Source organism: Bos indicus x Bos taurus, chromosome 14 (assembly GCF_003369695.1).
Source record: "Bos indicus x Bos taurus breed Angus x Brahman F1 hybrid chromosome 14, Bos_hybrid_MaternalHap_v2.0, whole genome shotgun sequence".
Taxonomy (NCBI): domain Eukaryota; kingdom Metazoa; phylum Chordata; class Mammalia; order Artiodactyla; family Bovidae; genus Bos; species Bos indicus x Bos taurus.
The window spans coordinates 82,089,404-82,112,882 of record NC_040089.1 but is presented as its reverse complement, the minus strand read 5'-3'; the positions used below and the strand labels follow the sequence as shown (position 1 = coordinate 82,112,882).

Here is a 23,479-nt window from a genome sequence, read left to right as displayed (position 1 = left end):
AAGTGGACTTGACTCAGTAGAACTCTGACGTAAGCCTCAGGGTGAGTGGCAGCACCACCAGCGTTTAGAATTGATATTTATTGTTCGGTTGGTGACTCCTGTGCCATCTGTCTCCTCTTGCAGCCTATAAGCTGCATCTGGGAAGTCCCGTGTGGTTCTGCTTGTCATAACATGCACACTCAACTCCTGGCATGCTGTTGGCATACAGCATGTGCTCAAAAATATTTGTCCCATGAATGCCTATTACCTCATTTAGTTAGGAGGGCCTGTTCTGATGGTGTGAATGGGCTTTTATCGATTGTTCAGATCCTTGGTTTGATGTAAGACTGTTCATTTATCATTTTTGTCTGAAAAGCTTTCTAGCAAAGCTTTCCAACTTTTTTCACCCTTTAAAAAACTGATGCTCATCGATGACTTAACTTCTCTCATGAATGGGGTCAACTGTAGGTCGTTAGTGACTTACAATAGAAACAGTGGGAAGAGACTCATCTCAGTTTGGTTCAGACGGTAAAGAATCCGCCTGCAATTCAGGAGACCTGGGCTTGATCCCGGGGTTGCGAAGATCCCCTGGAAAAGGGAACGGCCACCCACTCCAGTATTCTGTCTGGTCTGGAGATTTCCATGGACAGAGGAGCCTGGCGGGCTACAGTCCATGGGGTCGCAAAGAGTCGGACACGCCGGAATGACTAACACTTCACTTTTTTCATTCTCTTTATATAAGAAAGTGGTAAAATTAAACTCAAGTGCTCTATTTTTTTTACTTGTTTTCATCATCATCATCTTTTCTGTTTTTCAACTGCAGGATCCCTTTTTCAATTTAATTTAATGAGAATGGCTGTTTGCAGCCACTGAGACCAAATGCGATATTGGCAGTCGCTTCCTTTAACCTACCCACATTCCTTTGCACACAATGAAGATGGAAGAACGCTTTTTACGGGTGTGGGAGAGAAAAGCGTGCAGACTGGACTGGTGGTCTTCACCCTTGGGGAACGAGGCTGAAAGGGACCTCAAAATCTGCTGGAGATGAGGTTAGTATGAGGCAAGAGACCAGAATGAGCGCCTTTACAGACTCACAAAACAGGGCCATTGTTGACCCCACCTGTAGCCCGTCTGTAACCGAGCAGGTTGTCGTGGGTGATATGTTTCTGTCCCAGACCTTACACTCCCCACATGGTGAGTTTAAAGACAGAGTTCTTCTCAGACAGTCCTTCCTGGCAGAGAGTGAAGAGGTCCCAGAGTTATGTGTCTGTGGCAAATCTTATCTAGAATAGCATGTAAGCCTTTGATCCTCAGGTCTTAAGATGGATGGAGGGAAAACAGTAGCTCTAATGAAAAAGGTCACCAATTATCTAAGGGTCAAAAGGTGGAGAAGAAGTTGACTAAATCTAACAGTGTTTGGTGCATGAAAAGCACATAAGGAGCTGCTATAGGAAGAGGTTAAGTGTTGGCAACAGAAGGGGAGAAGACAAGGGGCTCCCCTGGCGATCCAGTGCTTAGGGCTCTGTACTGCCACTGCTGGGGTGCAAACCCTGCTCAGGGAACTAAGATCCTGCATGTCTTGTGATGTAGCCAAGAAAGAAAGAGGGAAATACAGGAAGTATGTTCTTGTGCAGTTCAGTTCAGTCACTCAGTCGTGTCCAACTCCCCGCGACCCCATGGACTGCAGCACGCCAGGCCTTCCTGTCCATCACCAACTCCTGGAGTTTACTCAAACTCATGTCCATCAAGTCGGTGATGGCATCCAACCATCTCATCCTCTGTTGTCCCCTTCTCCCTCCTTCAATCTTTCCCAGCATCAGGGTCTTTTCAAATGAATCAGCTTTTTGCATCAGGTGGCCAAAGTACTGGAGTTTCAGCTTTAGCATCACTCCTTCCAAAGAAATCCCAGGGCTGATCTCCTTCAGAATGGACTGGTTGGATCTCCTTGCAGTCCAAGGGACTCTCAAGAGTCTTCTCCAACACCACACTTCAAAAGCATCAATTCTTCGGCACTCAGCTTTCTTTATAGTCCAGCTCTCACATCCATACATGACCACTGGAAAAACCATAGCCTTGACTAGACGGACCTTTGTTGGCAAAGTAATGTCTCTGCTTTTGAATATTCTGTCTAGGTTGATCATAACTTTTCTTCCAAGGAGCAAGTGTCTTTTAATTTCATGGCTGCAGTCACCATCTGCAGTGATTTCGTGGAGTTGCTCGAGGACAGCGCATTCCGGAGAATCAAAAGTGCCGTTGTTTGTGTTCAGTGGAGACCTTATGATTGCACAGGGGTGGCCAGGATCAGGCCTGTTAAGGGTGTGTCGATGTAACAGTGGGCGTCACTCCGTAAGTGATGAGCCCTGCAGACTGCGGCAGTTCCAGGAAGCGTCACCATTGACTGTGCGCTTTAAGCGTGTACTCCTATTGGCGTTTATGTAATGCTTCCAATACTTCCACTTTTCCTGTGTTACTTCATTTGGCTCTCAGTTACCCTGTGAAGTAGATACTGTTAAGTTCTTAAATTAGATCAATGGGAGGTGCTGGAGAAACCAGAAGTGAGGAGCAAGAGAAGCCAGGTTGCACTCAGGGCATCGGCTAAATAACATGGAGGCCAAAATTCAGATTTAAAAATATTTTTCACAGAGTTAGAACACGGCACTGTCACTGGAAAGTGATGAAAACTATTTGCAAGTGGAAGTTTCAGCCGTATTTGGTGTCTAAGTCATTCGACATGAGTTTGATTAAGTTCAGCCTGCTTTGTCCCCTTATAACACTGGCCAAGGTAACGTTTTTATATTGGTCGCTGATTTACTCTGTTTTCCACCTTGTCCACCTTCCACCCCCGTTAAGTGACCGGGACACTGAGCAGGAGACCTAGCATACAATTCGTGCCAAATAAACACTCTGTGAGTGAATGAGTGAAGAGCTCTGAAGGCAGGACAGAGAAAAACGAAAAGAAAGGCTTTTTTTACAGAAAGCGACATCCTCTTTAGGTTCTCAGTCGTTAGTGTGCTACATTATTGCTTTTGTACATTGAAGTTAGAGCTCAGATTTAATTAGTATGAGGGTAATTTTATATGAAATCTGTCACTAAAAGCCCTCCTGAGAGGTTCAAGAACATCCACAAAATGTCCACCTTTGGAAAGATTTCAGCCCTGACGCTCTACTGCATTTGAAACATGCCTTCCTATGTCTCATTTAATTCTGCATAGGATAGAGAGAGAAAGAAAGGCACAGGTCACCCTACGTTTTCATAGTTATTTTCCTGTCTGGAAATAACATTTATATCGGTCCCTGTTTGATAACTACAAAGAGTGCGCTGCAGACATGAAGAGGACTTCTTTTCAGAGAAGGAGGTGCCTGGATGTGTGACTAAAGGAATGTATATGAACTCGGATGTTTAAGCAGTCCTAATAGAATAGAGGTGGAGGTCACCCCTGCGTTGGAATTGTCAGAGGAGGGTGAATATGAAGGCCTATGAAAGCTGGAGCTAGGAGTAAGAATGTTTTAACCCTGCATATAGTCACTCCTAATAATTTTGGTTAATTCTAATTCCTTTAATAAAAAACGACAGAATAGATTTTCGGTGGGCAGCTAGCAGTTGTTCTCATAATAAGTAAATACAAAGAAGATCTTGAAAATGGCAAGTTAATGACTAGAGTCTGGAAAAGCTACCGTGCAGGAATCAAATGTCCGTGGACACTGTATCAGGACAAGTGGAGGGTGAGCTCCCCGTGGACACTGTATCAGGAGGTGGGAGGGCAAGCTCCCTGTGGACACTGTATCGGGAGGGGTGGAGGGCGAGCTCCCCGTGGACACTGTACCACCAGGTGAAGGGCGAGCTCCCCGTGGAAATTGTATCGGGAGGGGTGAAGGGCAAGCTCCCTAAGCAGAGCAGGTCACAGATGAGAGGCTTGCTCCGGCCAGCACACCGTTATTCTGGTAGCTCATTTCAGCAACAAACGTTTATCATGGCATCATAGACACTGACTAAATGGTTAAAAAAGAAAGGGCCATGACCCAGTGTCAGAATGAGTTATGTGGGCCAGGGAATCTCAAGGCAGGTTGAGCATCAGAATCTCCAGAAGATCAGAAAGGAGAGATGTGTGGTGGCAGCCCTAGGTACACTGTTAGGGTTCACTGGATTTGGGAGTTAAGAATCTATACGTTTAAGGAGTCCCCTCGTGATACCAAGGCAGAGAGTGCAGGGGAAAGGTCTTTGGAAACTGCGGATGGAAAGCAAGTGCTCTGCTCATGATGATTGTCGTCATGGTAATTGACACTGGTGATGTTCTCAAAGAATCGTGGGCACGCAACTTCCCAGGGCCCTTGGTATAAATGCCTGTTCCCAGTGCCACCCCCAGCATTTTTGAAGAACTGGATCTTAGAACGGGCAGACGTCTGCGTTTGTAACTAGCAGCCCAGCTGGTTTGAAAGCAGGTGGTCTGCACACCAAACGTGGAGAAACAGTGACTTTTGAGGACTTGGTGCTCACCCGGCAGCGCGCTGTAAACCACGAACACACGTGACCTGATTCCGTCCGTCAAGCAGCCTCTTAGGAGAGGGGCTTTAATCCCCCATTTTACAGGTGTGGAGACTGAAGCGGGGGCAAAACTGGGCCAAGATCACACTGTAAATAGCTGAGCCGACTCAAAGCCTAGAACTGTCTGACAATGAGATTTATGATCTTCATACAGATTGCCTCCTTGCTTCCAGGAGGTCACAGAGAAAAAAAAGAATCTTTCCAGTTGGGACAGGCCTTATGAAGGCATTGAAACAAAAGTAGGATGAGGGGACTTTGGAATTTGTCGTTCGTCCTTGGACACACACAGTTTGCGATGTCTGTAAAATGAATCCTTTTTATTTTTTTGCTGAGTTATAAAACTTTGAAATATGCAACTCAAAGCAAACATGTTATTTTTTCACACAGTAAATAGTGGAATAGTGTCTGGCATTATTGAATACCTGTTGGACTAGGCCATGACTTTAGAAAATGCTGATATGCCCTCAATCTCTGGTGTCATTAAGAAGCTGAAAACTTCAGGGATTCCCTGGTGGTCAGAGGCTAAGGCCCACACCTCCAGTGCAGGGCAGTTCAGCTCCTAGCCGGGGAATAAGACCTCACATGCCTTGGGGCAGGGTCAAAAAGTGGAAAAAAAAAAGTTGAAAACTTCAGAGGGCTTATTGGCAGCTGTGATGCATAATACAGAACATTTTGTGAAAAAAAAATGCTGATGTGTTTTTGAGGCCAACACTCCCTACATTCTTTGGCCTTCGATAGTCTTTTTAATTGAAATATAGTTGATGTACAGTATTATTTTAATTTCAGATGTATGGTATAATAATTTCACATTTGTATGCAGTATAAAATGATCACAATGTTAAATCCAGTAACCATCTGTCATCACACATGGTTATTACAACATTATTGACCGTCTTCTTTATGCTGTGTGTTACATCCTTGTGATTTATTCCTTCAAAGAACTTTCAGTTTTCTCCTTTGAAGAATTAATAAAATGAGGAAATAGATAAGGAAGCCCAAAGATACAGTGAAAACGAAACAGAGGGTGCTGAAGCACAGACTAGGTTTTAAAATTATTTGCTCTTTTGGATTTAGTGATGTCAACTGTCTTTCAAAAGATAACTTTTTAAAAAATTACAAATTTCTGCTGCCTATTAGGATCCCTTTAAAGGGCAAATTTCCTGGGCATTAGAGAAGGAAAGGCTGTAAGTAAAAGATAACTTGTTTACCAAACAGGGACTAGAATTGAAATAGCCCTTTGGAGTTAATGAAAGTATAAAATAGCTTTTCCCCAGTAGACTGAGAGAAGCCTAATTTAATTATCTGTGAGCGTTACAGATTAGAAGCAGCCTTTCCTTCATCTCTGGAAGCTGAGAGTGGACAGCTCACACCTAGTGAAAAAGTGAGTTGCTCAGTCGGGTCTGACTCTTTGCAACCCCATGGACTGTAGCCCACCAGGCTCCTCTGTCCACGGGAATCTCTAGGCAAGAACACTGGAGTGGGTTGCCATGCCCTCCTCCAGGGGCTCCTCCTGACCCAGGGATCAAAGCTGGGTCTCCTGCACTGCAGGCGGGTTCTTCACAGCCTGAGCCCCCGGGGAGGTGGCGGGCATGGGGCACTGGAGCCAGGGGATGTGAGGAACACCCGTGGAGAGCACAGTGGCCACAGGGCCCTGGGCCCCAGCTGCAGCCATGGTGTAGATCCCGAGTTCTGTCTCCCACACTTACTGGGCTTCCCTGGGGGCTAAGAGGGTAAAGAATCCACCTGCAATGCGGGAGACCTGGGTTGGGATTCCCTGGGGGAGGGCATGGCAACCCACTCCAGTATTCTCATTGGAGAATCCAATGGACAGAGGAGCCTGGTGGGCTACAGTCCACAGTCGCACAGAGTCAGACATGACTGAAGCAACTTAGCATGCATATTTTATAGAGTATTTATTTATTCTTTTTTTGGCCACACGATGCAGGATGTGGGGTCTTAGTTCCCCAACCAGGGATCAAACCTGTGCCCCCTGCAGAGGGAACACAGAGTCTTCCCCACTGGACCGCCAGGGAAGTCCTGAAAATGTGTGTTTTGAACTGTTACCTTAAGCCATGAACTGGAAGGGTCAGAATCCGCTTAACTTCCTAGCGGTTCTAACATCTAGAGAAGTTTGGTAGATTACAGATGTTCAAACACTATTTCACAGCCCACTGTACTTATCTGTTACTTATCCCTTAATGTATGATATCTGGTTGATTTAAAACTACACAGCATATTAAATTGGACTTCGCTTTCTTAGATTTTGCTAACATTTGTAGTGGGGCAAGCCGTACCCACAAGGAAACGGGTTTACTAAAATTACAAAAACATGCAAATTAAATTTATAGTATAATGGAATGTTTCATCCCCTTTAGAAAACAAACTGTTTCATTTACCAGCCCCTCCGTTGTGTGATGAAGATTAGACATGAGACACTAATTTTGTCCCAGCTACTTGCTGAAAATAGAAATATCCCTTTATGGAACAGCGTCTTACGGGTTATGCGTCATTTACGTCTTAGTCTTGAATTACTTTAATCAGATGTGAGACCTGGGGAGTCAGGAGCTTTGATGATTAGGAAAGCATTCGGAACTCGGATTAAACCAGTGTCCGGCCACCTGAAGGAGGTGGGAAGGGAGCACAGGAGGAGCCTGCGGGGGAGCCTGCTGCCCGGCAGAGCGCCTTGCCCTCGGCAGGGGAGGCGGAGCCGCGGGGTCCCTGCCGGCCCCTCCTGCCTTTCCCCCTTTGCCCACATCCTGCCCTTTCCTCACGGGGTGGGGGGGGGGGGCAGCTTTGCGATCATCACAGCGCTCAAGACTGGAGCTAATGTGACCTTGGCTTGTCCACGACCTCTCCGAACCACATTTCTTCTTCTATAAGATAGGGATATAATAAATGCCAGAAAATGTTGAAAGGGTTCAAAAAAGTGAAACAGCACGGTGCTTGTCTTATTTCCTAGAGCTGCTATAGCAACAACCACAAACTGGGTGGATTAAACAACAGAACGTACTGCCTCCGCTCCTCCAGACAGACGGACGCGACTGAGCACACACGTTCTCTCCAGACCGCTCTCAACTGCCTCTTCTAACTTGCCACTGTTTTTGAGAGACTTGATGATAAGCAAACCCCAAACAACACTGACGTTACTCAGTTATAGCATTCTATAATTCAGGCAGCTGAAATTTACTTCTGGACTTGTCTCAGAAAGGATTGACCTGAGCACATAAGTAAACGGGATGAAAAGGGAATGTTTACAGGTTTAAAAGAATCAGTGATTCTGAAGCACTCTACAGAATGCAGTTTCGTGCAAACTGCAGGTCTCCATTGCAAACAGCCGGCGTTCTGAGTGGTCCGCAGGGAGCGGCCCTGTCCTGGGGGAGAGCCCAGTGTGTTCCCAGTCGAGCCAAGGCGCTGAGGGGAGCTGCGAATAAATCTTTGACTCTAAACGCAGTGGGTCCCCCCTCTGCTTCCCCGTTGTGTCCACAAGTCTTTTCTCTGCGTCTGCAGATAGGTGCGTCAGTACTGCTTTTCTAGATTCCAGGTACATATATACACCGATATATGGGCGAACAGTAGAGGAGCACTGACGTGTGCGCCACGTGCATGAAGTACGCAGCTAGCAGGGAGCCGGTACAGGGCTCTGTATGGACCTAGGGGTGGGATGGTGGGGGGAGGGGGCTCAAGAAGAAGAGATTTGTGTGCACTTCCAGCGGCCGTGTTATAGAGCGGAAACATAACACAAATTGTGAAGCAATTACCCTCCAATCACAAAGGCAAGGACCCCGCGTGATCCAACCTAAACAGAAACACAGGCTAAACGGGGAAACTCCCTGCAGGTCCAGTGGCTAAGACTCTCCTCCCAAAGCAGGGGACCTGGGTGTGATCCGTGGTCGGGAAGCTAGATCCCACACGCCGCAACTCAGAGCCTGCATGCAGCAACTGAAGATTCCGCGCTGCGACGAAGCTTGAAGATCCTGTGCTCTTTAAAAAAATCAAAGAACCAGTGGAATGGAGCTCTAATGGCAGAAGGAAGTGCGAGTTTTCAGATTCTAGCACATCATCAGCTTTATTTCACCTTACTAATAATATCTAGGCTGCAGAGTAATAATACTGTTTTAAAAATAAGATAACCTTATGCGTTTGTGTGTTTGGAGTAACACAAGTCAAGGACAACTACTGGCAACATTTTAGCGCTCATTCTTCTTCTGGAAGGGCTTCCCTAGTGGCTAAGTTGGTAAAGAATCCATCTGCAACGCAGGAGACCTGGGTTTGATTCCTGGGTCGGGAAGATCCCCTGGAGAAGGGCACAGCAACCCACTCCAGTGTTCCTGCCTGGAGAATCCAAACGACAGAGGAGCCAGTGGGCTACAGCCCATGGGCTCACAAAGAATCATACACGACTGAAGCGACTTAGCATGCATGCAGTGGCAGTTCCTAGGTCTGGACAGTTAGAGATGAACAGTTAGTTCCTAGATCTGGACACCTTTCTCCTTGGAGGAAGAGTTAATTAGATTGATGTAGAGGAAAGGGAGGAAAGAAGAAGGGATGGCGGGATTTGTTTTCGTGTAGTAGAGGCTCCAGCAGGGCTGACTTCTTGTTCAAAAGGCAGAGGCAGGTGTACAGCAGAAAGAGAATGTCGCTCTGTCGTGTCTGACTCTTTTCGACTCCACGGGCTGTAGCCCTCCAGGCTCCTCTGTCCCTGAGGATTCTCCAGGCAAGAACACTGGGGTGGGTGGCCATTTCCTTCTCCAGGGGATCTTCCCAACCTGGGGATCAAACACCAGTCTCCTGCATTGCAGGCAGACTCTTTACCATCTGAGCCACCGGCTAAGCCTGTTGGGTGGAAAATCATCCCAAACTTAGTGAGGCACAGGGGCAGGGTGGGCGGATCTGGTTCTTTCAAGTCTTTAGTCCACGTTGACTATGCACTCACTGTAAAGAGAAAGAGCTCCAGGTGGAATCCAGCAATCTTTCAAGGCAACAAGAGACCTTGGAATCCCTTCCTGGGGCGTCTCTTAGACTGTCATCACTCTGAAGAGCCATCTCAGTAGTAGTGAGCCAGTGAGGCACGGCGGTTGAAAGCCCCAGGTGGCGTGATGGGGACTGGACCTTCTCATGCCTCCCGCCTCCTCTTTGCGTCATGCTCTGTGATGAGAGGACATTTAAATTCCGGCTCTGCGCCGATCTCCCTGGATATGTGTCATCTGCCCTAAGACTGGCTTCATTATGAGATCCCAGGGACCAAGGCGTTACTTTTAATAGAGTCATCAAGGCCTCTGTTAGAGTCCATTAGCATCTGACCTTCTGCATACTCAGTAAATAAGATAACTTTCAACAAATGTACTCCACGTCTACAAGTGTTCACGGTGGAAAAAAATAAAACTGAAAACTGAAGATGTAGTAGATTCAGACCATTTTCTTATGATGAATTTCTTGTCTTAAGCCTGCCCCCTAAATTTAGAAGGTGACCTGGTTCGGAAATAGGGTCTTTGCAGATGAGATGAGTTGAGTTCATACTGAAATATACGTGTGCATGCTCAGTCACTTCAGTCATGTCTGACTCTTTTCCACCCCGTGGACTGCAGCCCGCCAGGCTCCTCTGCACATGGGATTCTCCAGGCAAGAATACTGGAGTGGCTTTCCATTTCCTCCTCAAGGGGATCTTCCCGACCCAAGGATCGAACCCATGTCTCCTGCATTGCAGGCTGGTTCTTTACTGCTGAGCCGCCAGGGAATGTTCCAAGTGTGCAATAGTCAGACCGTATTTTTCGTCCCGTAGTTTTCACTTAGCTTTCTCTTCCTTGTCTTGACACCCATTAAACAAAGGGATCGTCCAGCCTGCTCCTCACTGTAAGCCACTCTTGAATTCCTCTTGTTATCCGGGTGCCAAACAAACGGATCTGTGTGAGAGGTGAGGAGCTGGTCCTGTGAGCCTGAGGCTTCCCCAGAACCCTGTCCTGAGCCTTCCTTCCAGCCTTCTTTCCCTTTCTCCTCTCCCCTCCTCTCCACCTCCTCTGCACCCAGGTGTGGAGGTCCCATCGGGCTCCCGCCTTCTGGCTCTGGAGGCGCTTCAGGACCAGCTGGAGGAGAGCTGCAGGCGAGGGACTTGCTAAGCGGCTCCCCGTCCTCTTCTTCTGGTAGCGCAGAGATGATCTTTATCCGGCTCTCTGAGACTTGGCGCAGGGATTAATTATCTAATGTTTGTAAAGCATCTGGAAGTTGATAACTGCTAATTATTTTACCCTGGTATCTTGTCCTTTGTTCTAAATACTTACCAATCTGAAGTGGAAAGACGTTAAAGTCGAGGGCTTCCCTGGTGGTCCAGTGGTCAAGACTTTGCCTTCCAGTGCTGGGGGGGAGGTTCATCCCTGGTCAGGAAGCTAGGATCCCACGGGCCTTGAGGCCAAAGAAACCCCAAACAAACGTAAAACCACAGAAGCAGTACTGCAACAAATTCAATAAAGACTTTGGAAATGGTCCACATCAGGAAAAAAAATTATAAAAAAGGTTGTCAAGATAACCACAATCTCTGAAACGAGGTTGTGATGGACCCTCTTCCCTTAGGCACCTTTTCACTCTCCTGTGAGCCGCTGTCTGTTCTAGACCATCCTTCCCGAGAAGCGTGGCTGGAAGAGGAGTGCTTGAGGTGTGAAATGGGCGTAGTCAAGCTGCTGGAACCGACCCTGTAGGAGTGAAGGTGAAAGTCGCTCGGTCACATGTGGCCAAAGTGCTGGAGTTTCAGCTTTAGCATGAGTCTTTCCAGTGAATATTCAGGTCTCAGACTCAAGCTGCTGGAACCGACCCTGTAAGACTGAAGGTGAAAGTCGCTCGGTCCTGTCTGACTCTTTGGGACCCCGTGGACTACAGCCCGCCCGGCTCCTCTGTCCATGGAATTCTTCCAACCCAGGGATCGAATCTGGATCTCCTGCCTTGCAGGCAGATCCGTTACTGTCTGAGCCACCAGGGAAGCCCACCTACCTTATGGGAAGTGCTTTATATACATTATCGCTTTTAATCCTCACATAATATGCACAGGATGCCATTGGTGGCCATTGGTGATAAGGAATCTGCTCGCAATGCAGCAGATGCAGGTTCGATCCCTGGGTCAGGAAGATCCCCTGGAGGAGAGAATGGCAACCCCCTCCAGCATTCTTGCCTGGAGAGTCCCATGGACAGAGGAGCCTGGCGGGCTACAGTCCATGGGGTCACAAAGAGGCGGACACAACTGAGCCACTAAACCACCGCTGTGGCCACATCGTGAGCAAGTGCTCAGAGCAGTTCCAGCTGAGAACTGGTAAAGCTCGATTTTGAAGATGTTGTTATCTGGTTCCAAAGACTCTGAGCTCTTCCTGCCTCCTCCCCCCTTCACCCCGGGCTCAAGCAGAAGGCAGAAAATCAGCAGCTTGGGCAGAGTGAGCTGGTGTGAGGAGGGAAGGAGAGACCCACACTTGTCTTTTTCCCAGTGAACAAAGTCTGCTGAACACAGAAGCGGTTTAAAGCAAGAGTCTAGAAGCTAAAGCAGCCCCAGCCTATAAGCAGGGAACTTTATACTGAAAAAAAAAAAAAAAAAAAAGATCTGATTTTGAGTTTGGAGAGGCTGTTAGTGATAATTTAGACTTACCCCACCCTTTGGCAGATGAGGACATTAGAGCTACAGAGGCAAATAATTCTCACCCAAGGTCACTCAGATCTTTAATTTGATATTCTTAGTAGGAAGGGCTAATATTTTTTTAATTCCTTGGGCCTCTTTACTCACTGTTTGTTAATTTTTATTTATATTAAATTTTATTTATTTATTTTCTTCCAGTTTTACTGTATATGATTGGCATACAGCTCTGTATAAGTTTAAGGTATACAACATAATGATTCTACCTACCATACCTCATGGACTGATTACCACAATAAGCTTAGTGAATGTCTACCATCTCATAAAAAAACAAAAGAAAAGAAAAAGAAAAAAAATGTTTTCCTTGTGATGAGAGCTCTTAGTATTTGCTATCTTAAAAGCTTTCGTATATAGCACACAGCAATGTTAATTACATTAATCATATCACTAACACTTATTTACCTTATAACTGGAAGTTGTACCTTTTGACCGTCTTCCTCCAATTCCTCTTCCTTTCCTCCCACCTCTGAATCACAAATCTGGTCTTTCTATGAGTTTGTCTGTTTCTCTGAAGTATAACTGACCTGCAGCACGTTATGGTTCCAAGCACACAACATAGTGAGTCAGTGTTTCTAGACGCTGCAAAACGTTCACAAGAAAAGCTAACACGTTTAAGGCTTGCCTGCTTACTGTGTCGGAGAAGGCAGTGGCACCCACTCCAGTACTCTTGCCTGGAAAATCCCATGGATGGAGGGGCCTGGTGGGCTGCAGTCCATGGGGTCGCTGAGGGTCAGACATGACTGAGCAACTTCACTTTCACTTTTCCTTTCATGCATTGGAGAAGGAAATGGCAACCCAGTCCAGTGTTCTTGCCTGGAGAATCCCAGGGACGGGGGAGCCTGGTGGGCTGCAGTCCATGAGGTCAAGAAGAGTCGGACACGACCGAAGTGACTTAGCAGCAGCAGCAGCTTACTGTATCAGAGAAGGCAATGGCACCCCACTCCAGTACTCTTGCCTGGAAAATCCCATGGATGGAGGGGCCTGGTGGGCTGCAGTCCATGGGATTGCTAGGAGTCGGACAGGACTGAGCGACTTCACTTTCACTTTTCACTTTCATGCATTGGAGGAGGAGATGGCAACCCACTCCAGTGTTCTTGCCTGGAGAATCCCAGGGACGGGGGAGCCTGGTGGCTGCCGTCTATGGGGTCGCACAGAGTCGGACACAACTGAAGCGACTTAGCAGCAGCAGCAGCAGCTTACTGTATGCAGGACGCTTTTCTGAGCCCTCTGTGTGTATGAGTTCATTCTATCTGTATAGCTCTAAAAGGCAACAGTATCATCTTCTCTTTGAAACACCTACAGAAAGGGCACGGAGAGATTTTGGTAAAACCATCTCTTTGAACATAATCTTCAGATTTCAAGTACTGTAGAGGAAATGAGGTCAGCAGTTTTCAAACTGTATTTCAGTGTTTGTTAGGAACCCTGCTCAGAAGTGTGAGTTGTCAGAAGATAAAGGCATAAAATCTGGGATTCCCAACCAGGCTGCAACCCTGTACACACTCTCTTTCGATTGTTCCACATTTTGTTTTATGGCTAGATGACTTATGAGTCCTGTCTCAAGTTGAGGAGTCAATGACTACCGCCTTCAACATCTCTTTTAAAATTGAGACGTAATTGACGCAGAACATTGTGTAAAGTTTCAGGTGTGCAGCATGCTTACTTCATACTTTTATATCTGTGTGTTCCCTCATTTTCTTAGTTTTTTATAATGTTTATTTGGCTGCATCGGGTCTTAGTCTCCGCACCCAGGATCCTCTGCAACGCATGGACTCCTTAGCTGTGCTTCGCAGGTGCAGTGTGTGTGGCTCGCAGGCCCTCAAGTGCTCAGACCCAGCGGTTCAGCATGGCGGCTCTGCAGGCTGGTTGCATGGGCTCTAGTTGCACCACGGCTCGTGGGCTCTTAGTACCCCCGCTGGGGATCGAACCCACGTCCCCTGCATTGCAAAGCAGATTCTTAACCACGGGACCACCAGGGAAGCCCCTGTTCCCTCAAAGCTTAGCAATGACTTCTTTCTGCTCTTAGACCCTTCTTGCCATTTTGTAAACCTTGTCTCTCCTGCTCTGCAGAGGTGACTGTGGGATGACTCTTTATGGGGTTTAGCTCACTTGTGTGTCAGAATAATTTCCAAATTGCAGGTCTGTTTCCCTGTTTCTTTCCTTTCACCATCTTCATTAGAAACACGATCAGTTCTTGAGACTCTGCTCGATGCAGATCTAGTGGCGGGAAGCCGGGGTCGCAGTGGAAGTTGCCACATCTGTTCCAGGAGTCGGCTGCTAAGTCACTTCAGTCGTGTCCGACTCTGTGCGACCCCATAGACGGCAGCCCACTAGGCTCCTCTGTCCCTGGGATTCTCCAGGCAAGAATACTGCAGTGGGTTGCCATTTCCTTCTCCAATTCATGAAAGTGAAAAGTGAAAGTGAAGTCCCTCAGTCGTCCCCGACTCTTATCGACACCAAGGACTGCAGCCTACCAGGCTCCTCCATCCGTGGGATTTTCCAGGCAAGAGTACTGGAGTGGGGTGCCATTGCCTTCTCCGGTTCCAGGAGTCGCATTTCAGTAAAATGCAGACACAACCCCGGAACTGTTGCATTAACATCGGAGAATCTTTGGTTGCCAGGAAATTTGGATTTGTAATAGAAGTTAGCACCAAACAACAGCCTAAATATTCAAACCTGAATAAAGGTGTCTTTGAAAGACTTTACAGTATGAGCTCATGTGACCCAAAATATGGTTTTAAAAATCTGCTCGTCAACATGAATTTTCTCTCCTTGTAAAGCCAATGGTCCTCATGGGCAGCCTTCTGTTGCCTTTGAGCAGCCACGTAGTATCAATCTGAACCTTCTGCACACAGAGTTAGTGGGGTCGCCCTCTCTGAGTCTTCCAGTAGCAGAGTTAACCTATCAGCAGAGGTTTTTAGTAAGCCACAGACTGTGGCTAGGGCTTTGGAATTGTTCATACCTGTATATACCACTTGACACATGGGCTGTTTATGATCCACCATTAGAAGGACCTGCATGTTGCTGAGGGTATTTACTGTTGAGGGTTATTTTGCAAACTTCATATTGTTTTTGAATAAGGATGCTTAGTTGTGTTCGCATTGAGACTGGTTCCAGACAAAGCCAATGGATCAGATCTGACTAGGTAAGACAGGCACTTTGGGAAGATTGTCTATAGCTTCTCCAGTCCTGTGTAATGAGCTGGAAAAGCAATTTACTAAGTTTAATGTTGTTGTTCAGTCGCTCAGTTGTGTCTGACTCTTTGCGACCCCGTGGACTGCAGCATGCCAGGCTTCCCTGTCCTTCACTGTCTCCCAGAGTTTGCTCAAACTCATGTCCATTGAGTCAGTGATGCCATCCAAATATTTCATCCTCTGTCACCCCCTTCTCCTCCTGCCTTCAGTCTTTCCCAACATCAGGGTCTTTTCCAACGAGTCGGCTCTTTGCATCAGGTGGCCAAAGTATTGGAGCTTCAGTTTCAACATCAGTCCTTCCAATGAATATTCAGGACTGATTGCCTTTAGGACTGACTGGTCGGATCTCCTTGCAGTCTAAGGGACTCTCAAGAGTCTTCTTCAACACCACAGTTCAAAAGCGTCAATTCTGCAGTGCTCAGCTTTCTTTATAGTCCAACTCTCACATCTGTACATGGCGAGTGGAAAAACCATGGCTTTGACTATATGAACCTCTATGGGCAAGTGATGTCTCTGCTTCTTAATGTGCCGTTTGGCTTGTCATAGCTTTTCTTCCAAGGAGCAAGTATGTTTTAATTTCATGGTTAATGTAGAGGCTGGAAAAAACTTATTCCAACCCCTGAACACTTTATGCCCTGAGACCATAGCTTATTCACCTTGTACAGTCTGGTACTTTCCTTTTTCTATCAACTCACTTTGATCCCTTGAAGATGCTGTTGTTCTTCTGGAAAAAGCAATAAGCTAGAGCTCAATTTTTTGTATGCATAAAGTGCATAAAGGAGAAAATAAGCCAGGCAGTCATTCATATTCTAGTATTAATAACTTTACAGGGCATTTCTTCATTCTAAAAAGGAAACTCTTATTTGGAATTGTTGGAAGAAGGGCATTAAACAAGCAAAGTGATCATTGTGCAATGAATTCTTCCTGGAGGAGAAGGAATTGAAATTGTCAGCACGGAAGGTGTTCTTGGCTTGCCTTAGCATTTTCCCAAGGAAAGTCAGTTGTTTGTCACATTGTTGCCGTTTCCAAAGAATACCTTTTTCTGAGAAGTTTAAACATCAGTGAGTCTTCCACAGTTTTCTCACCCTGAGTTTCACCATCTGCCAGGTACCGTGTGCAGGACGTAACGTGCACTGTCCCATTTGATCTGCATGCAGTCTCATGAGGGCCATGCTACTGAACAGGCTCTTCCTGTTGTTGTCGTTCGGTCGCTCAGGCATGTCTGACTCTTTGCGACCCCATGGACTGCAGCACGCCAGGCCTCCCTGTCCATCACCAACCCCTTGAAGTTTACTCACTCATGTTCATTGAGTCGGTGATGCCATCCAGCCATCTCATCCTCTGTCGTCCCCTTCTCCTCCTGCCCCCAATCTTTCCCAGCATCAGGGTCTTTTCCAATGAGTCAGTTCTTCGTATCATGTGGCCAAAGTGCTGGAGTTTCAGCTTTAGCATGAGTCTTTCCAATGAATATTCAGGACTGATTTCCTTCAGGATGGACTGGTTTGATCTCATATCCATAAACAAGCTCTAAATGGTGTTTATTCTACATTTTAGACATTTTAACTCAATCTTCACACCAACCCTCTATAGGTCCTATTATTTCCCCATTTCACAGATACAGAAACGGAGATACAAAGAGATTAGCTGACTTGCTCAATATCACATGATCTCGTGGGATCTCGCAGCACAGGGTGGAGCTGATTTATGTCCAGGGCTTCTAGTTCCAGAATATACTGTTGTATATTGATGTTATCATTATCAGGGAGGAAACAGAAGCACAGAGAATAACAACTTGCCCCAAGTCACACAGGCAATGAATAAGGGAGCAGGGTCTCAGATTCAGGCAGCCTGCAAGCTACAGCCATTGTATCATCCTGCCATCGTCTTTTTTGATCAGTCATTTCTAAAGCCGCACACACTTGCTTCCACTCAACACAGATCTCACTGAGGCACTTAAGAAAAGGTAATGATAAGAACAGGGCAGGAGAAATTAGCTTTATCATTTATTTAGCTTCCTGATTAGTTTGTTTACTTAGTTCACTGTTTCCTTTCATTCTGAGTCGATGTGGGAGAGTGGTTCATTATGAGAGAGTTGGATCCTCACTGGATTAGTTGCCAGAGTCAAAGACAACCTTAACCTCATGTAGAGCAGTGTTTCTTATCTTTAATGAGCATATGAACCCCTGAAGACCTGGTGAAAATGCAGAGGCTGATTCAATAGGTCTTGGATGGGCCGAGATTCTGAATTCCTCGCAAGTGTCCAGGTGATGCCGACGCCGCTAGAACATGATCCGTGCTTTGAGTAGCAAGGCTGGAGTATCGAGCTTTTCCAAACTGATCAGAGAGATTTACTCCCAGAGTTCCAATGGGAAGGAAGGCATTTCCATAGATGGAAGAACACTTAGGGAGTTTGGTCAAATCAACACTGGGCAGAGGAGGGATGACCCATGAAATAAGAGCTGAGCTCCACAGGCTCAGCCTTAGGATTGAAAGGAGCCTTAAAGGTCATCTGGTCCAAACATCCAGCCAATGTTTGAATCGTCTTGGATCCCTGCCAGGTCATCTCAGCCCTTGAGTTACAGAAGTATTTGCCATGAATGGAAATAAACATTGAACAGACCAAGAGAATTTCAAGATGGTGCCTGAATCACAGAAAGAATCAAACAGCGAATGGCTTTTGGAAGAGCTGTGATGCCTCACGCCGGCGCAGACAGACGTTTGCTGCATTTTAAGAGTCTCTGGATATTGATTCAGAAGTTTTCAGACCTACCGTTTCATAATAAAAGCAGTAAACTCTATCAGAGGGCCACGTGGGAGTGCTTCTTCCCCCACACATGTCGCCCTGCCATGAGTAGAGGTGTCTGTGCTGACTGGCAGGTGAGAGTCAGCAGCAGGCATTGGCTGCCGGCTACTTCTTGGCAGCCCTGACTGTAAACCAGGGCCCTTGAGAAACCATATTTTCAAGGACCCAGCATCCTGCAACCGTGAATGGTCTACCCTCACTTTGATTTTCCATGCGTGCATCGTGTCCAGCTGTTTGCAATCCCATGGACTGGGGCCGCCAGGCTCCTCTGTCCCTGGGATTCTCCTGGCGAGAATACTGGAGCAGGTTGCCATTTCCTCCTCCAGGGGATCTTCCGACCCAGGGATGGACCGGCATCTCCTGTGCGTCCTGCACTGGCGGCAGATTCACTGAGCCACCTGGGCACTCGGCCTGAACCAAAAGATACTTGTTCTGTGGGGCCTTCTTACGGGGAGCTGCCAGCTTCTCCTTTTCTCTCGTCTCAGGCTGTTGCTTGATGGTTCTCTGCCTTCTGTTTCAGGTGCCCGGGGACAGCGAGAAGCGGTGGAGGCCAGCCCTGGTTGTACTGACGGAGAAGGACCTTCTTATTTACGACAGCATGCCACGGAGAAAGGAAGCCTGGTTCAGCCCAGTTCACACGTACCCACTTCTTGCCACCAGGTAGCCATGGTCTTGTGTCTGGGTGTGAGGAGTTTGCTGTTTGAATCTTTTAATCAATGATAATTATTTCAACATGTGATATTACTGCTTCCTCTTGCAGCAGGAACTGAGAGTTCCTCCAGAATGTAGGCACACATTTTTAGCCACTTAGATTAATTATCATTTCTGACCATACACAGGGCAGCACAAAGCCCTTTCCTCCTAATGGAGAGGCAGTGACATGTGCCCGGCCTAGTGGCCTTCCTGGGCCTCCATCCCGTCCACCTGGAGATGAGCTGCACACGTGTGCCTACTCTTGAGTTCAAGTGGAATCAAGTAAGGGTCTTCCCTTGGTGGCACAAAGAATGTCACGTGGGGATGTCCCACTGTGCTTTTTGAAGCTCGGTCAGCAGGAGACCCCGCAGCAAGTCCTCCTGCAGTTGCGGGGCGCTTCCCCTGGAGGTGGGGCTGCGGGGGTCTGTCTGCTGCTCAGCACCTTCAGTGTTGAGACTTTTGATCCTAACGCAGCATGTGCTTCAGTGCCTTCTCTACAGTCCCGTATCCTGAGCGCCGGAGCACCTCAGAACAGACCCCTGCTTTCAGACCTGGCTCCTGCCGCCGGCTCTCTGTGTATGCTTTCTGATAATGGTTTAGTTTTCATCACTCCCGCTGTGTCTCTTTCCCTACCTAGAAGCTTTGTGTCCATGATGTTTGTGGCCCCTGCTGGCATAGCTGCTGGCAACTTGGGGCCCTTAAACGTCCGTAGAATGAATTACTGAACAATGTGGGGCGGGCTCTGAAAGGAGTTTGTCCAACCGACAGCGCAGTGAACTGAGGTTTGGGGGCGTCTGTTCTGGGTGAGAGAGACAGTCGAGATGGCTTCTCCTATCTGAATGGATTGAGATGCCAAACGGGTTATAGTCAAAGCTCAGGTGCAAGAAGAGAACGAGCCCCAGTAGCAGAGCAGAAGTGCCACAAAAATCAAAGCGACCATAGTGAGCCGAGGTGAAGCTCCCCGAACGCTCTCCTACTTTCCTCGTGGTTGGTGACGGGGAACAGCAAGAGTACCCTGAGAGTACCCGTGAGCAGGGCTGAAGCTCCCTGAGCTCCCTCCTACTTACCTCATGGTTGGCGATGTGGAACAGGAAGGGTATCCTGAAAGTACCCACTGTTGGCCTCAGAGGTAAGTAGAGGAAGCCTTCAGGGGCTGGGAACCAGGCCTAGATCACTTAGACATTCATCAAGTAAATAAAATGAAGTAAAACAGTAGTTTAATTTTTTAGTCTCTTAAGCCTCAAAAATCTTGGCAGGGTAACTATTAAAATACTGTTTGTGTTTCAATAAAACCTCAATAATCAGAATACAAATATCCTACGATGCTCCTGCAAAGATTCGGGCTGTTCCTTGGGCTTCGTTCAAATTCAGCCCAATCCCTGTCACTTTCCACAGTTAATATCCATGTTCTTCATCCATGGGCACTGGTGTTCAGGTTCTGAGACATCCCTGTGATGAAATCAAAGAAAGATTAGACCACAGTCACTGTCTTCCAGTTACTAAGATATATTGGACTCTTGGACCTCTTGAAACGGTTTTCAGGAACAAAAGTTTAAAGAACGTAAAGTTTCTAGGTACTTTTCAGGCAACTTGAAAATAAAACTTACCTTAACACATAGCTTTTGTCTCTCAGTTTCTGAGTATTCTGACTAGTGGAGGCTGCTTTTTCATTCCTGTGTGCGTGTACTTATTGATTCAGGATTTTAAATATTCAGTTCCTGGATCGCACTGGCCACATTTCGAGGATTCAGCAGTTGGGGCCGGTGTCTGCCGTTTTGCACAGCGTGGATCTAGAGCAACTCCACCGTCACAGCACGTTCTGTTGGACAGCAGTGCCCTAGAGCATACATGACTCCCTCGGAATTTGTCCCAAGCAGCCTGCCAGCAGCTCAAGCCACCGGAGGGGTTCATCCTCCAGGCTCTGCAGGCTGTCGGCACAAGCTGGGCTCCTGGGGCTCTTTGTGACCCCATGGACTGCAGCACACCAGGCCTCCCTGTCCATCACCAACACCCAGAGCTTGCTCAAACTCACGTCCATTGCATCAGTGATGCTGTCCAACCATCTCACCCTCTGTCGTCCCCTTCTCCTCCTGCCCTCAGGCTTTCCCAGCATCAGGGTCTTTTCCCATGAGTCAGGTCTTCGCATCAGGTGGCCAAAGTATTGGAGTTTCAGCCTCAGCATATGAACTCATACAAAAGCAAAGCCCCCTGAAGGGGGCGGGCACATAGACACAGCGGTTGGTAGCTGGGTAGCTGTCGGTGGCACCGGAAGCACCTGTCGTAGACTCGCCAGCCGTGCCGTGTCAGGTCTCATTATGAGCAAATCACACCAATCGCTTCAAACCACGAGCTGCGCCCAATGTGGAGACAGAAGATGGGATTCCCACTCGGTGCAAACTGCGCTCACTTAGAACAGACGATGCAACATTTGAAAAGACCGGCATCCAGGGGCTTCCCTGGGGGCCCAGTGGTTAAGACCTCGCCTTCCGCTGCTGATGGTAGGGGGTGTGGATTGGATCCTGGTTGGGAAGCTAAGCCCCACCTGCCTCGCGGCCAAAAAACCAAAGCATAAAATGGGAGCAATGTTGTAACAAGTTCAATAAAGGCTTTAAAAAGAAGGAAAAAAATCAGGGTCTGCCATCTAAATATAAAGGAGACGTGCTGGGGATGCTTGACTTCCCATCTTGCCACCCTCTCCCAGATTACTGACCGCTGAACTGCAGAAGAGCTCATCTTGATGTGTCTGAATCAGCCCCATGAGCCCGTAATTGTGCCCTGACCTCCGCTGGAAGCCCAGGAGGCAGCTAAGATGTGGAGGCTGCACTGGGAGCCTCTCCTTCCTTCAGCGCCGCCTGCAATCCTGGAAATGGAGGAGCTGGACTTCCATCCTCGCTTTCTCTCCCAGGACAGGGCTTAGCCTGGGGTCACTGCACCTCGCTCCTTCCCAGTCCCATCTGTTCACGCACTTGGTCGAAAGCTGCCCTCTGCCCAGCCCAGCGGGGGGATGCACTTTAGGGAAAGGGCTTTTAACTGACCTTTCACTTGCTCATCAGCTCCCATGCTTTGCCTGCGTCGGTCCTGGCTAACTTCCCCCCTGGACCCTGTGCGTGTGTCTAGAAAAAGACTTTTGGGAAACAGTGAGGAAAACGACCCCGGCATCTCCCCGTGTGATCACAGCAGAGACGCAGCCCCAGGCTGGGAGCAGCATCCCGCCCTGAAGGTTGACAGTCTCCCTGCGCGGCAGGCCGGTTCTCCTGTTACTGGAGGGTGTGTGATGGGTCCGGGTGCTTGTGCTCAAAACCCAATAAACAGGCCAGGTTGGTCGAAAGTTTGCTTTATGTCAGATGCCGGCGGTGGGGGCGGGAGTGGACGTCTGTGCAAAGGCCCAGTCCTCCCCTGACAAGCGGTGAGCGCTCTCACAGACGGACTGGGCGGGGGGCCTGCAGAAACAGTGCCTGCAGCTCTGGCCGCTCTTCAGATTGGCCCTCAGTGGTCTGACGGGCCTCGTCTTGGTGGTTTCAGGGACAGTTCATCTTCAGTTCTGGGGCCATTTGTTCTCATTTCTCTGAGGCCAGTTCTCAGACCTGTGGCAGCTCGTGTCCTGGGTAACGTCTGGTTATCGTGTAGCTAACTTCTCCCACCTGGTGGTCTAGAATCGATAAGACTGCTCACAGGATATATCTCAGAATATTATCTGCAGCCCTCGAGAAAGAACTGAAGACCCTTGACCATGCCTCATGACTGCGTTGTTAGTATTTAGTCTCATGGACTGTTTTCCGTTATTTCCTCATTTTGCACTTCTCTGATTAAACCTCTCCTTTGACTGGAGTTTTCCACACACAAGAGGCAGGCAGGGGACGTGGGTTGGGGCAAGGACCACAGGGCCCCGCTCCGTTTCATCTGAGATGGGAGGCCAGGCGTGGCAGACACCCAGGGAAACCCCGATCCTCCCACCACAGAAGGCACCCCAGCACTTCCTCTGGGAAGGAAGGCTGCTCCCCAACCTCATGTTGAAATTCATCGAGTGACTCTTTCACTTACTTCTCGTGTGTTCCATGCACGCACCTGTGGCTCTGTGCGCTTGGTATATAAGCATTCAGGCACATAGCCTGTCTAGTAGCATTATTTTTCCGAAGAAGGGGAGTCGTGTCTTTTTAAAATTTCTTTTGAAGACCTTCTCTTAAGGTATTATTTATAAACAGTGCTATACACGAATCTTAAATGTGTAGTTCACTCAACTTTTATTTGTAGATGCAGAGCCACATCGTCTAAAGTTTTATTATAGGTTAGGGTGTCTGCTAATTAATCATCCTGGGTAACTTTATCAGGAAGTCCATTATATACCATCTGCAAATAGCTAGACCCAGCTGCTAATAAACCCGTGGCTGACCTTTGTGGAAGGAGCATAGACAAAGCCAACAGCTTTACATGGATTCTACCTGACTTTGCAAAACTTGCTCAACTTAATCACCTGGCTGTCCATTAACGATTCTGGCCCCAAGCACTCTGCCCTGGACATCCTGGCTCAGCAGGCCCAGGTTAGGAGTCAGGAGTCTGTGCTTAACAAGCTTCAGATGTAGTGCACAGGTACCACGTTTAACCCT

The 23,479-nt window shown here is 47.7% G+C and overlaps 1 protein-coding gene across 1 annotated transcript in view; it reads left to right on the top strand.

Annotated features, from left to right (window-relative positions):
- Positions 1-23,479, top strand: part of SNTB1 (syntrophin beta 1) — a 139,334-nt gene that overhangs the window by 90,212 nt on the left and 25,643 nt on the right. Inside the window, exon 3 of the mRNA XM_027561706.1 lies at positions 18,703-18,842. Coding sequence (XP_027417507.1) covers positions 18,703-18,842 — 140 coding nt within the window. The remainder of the gene's footprint in view (positions 1-18,702; positions 18,843-23,479) is intronic.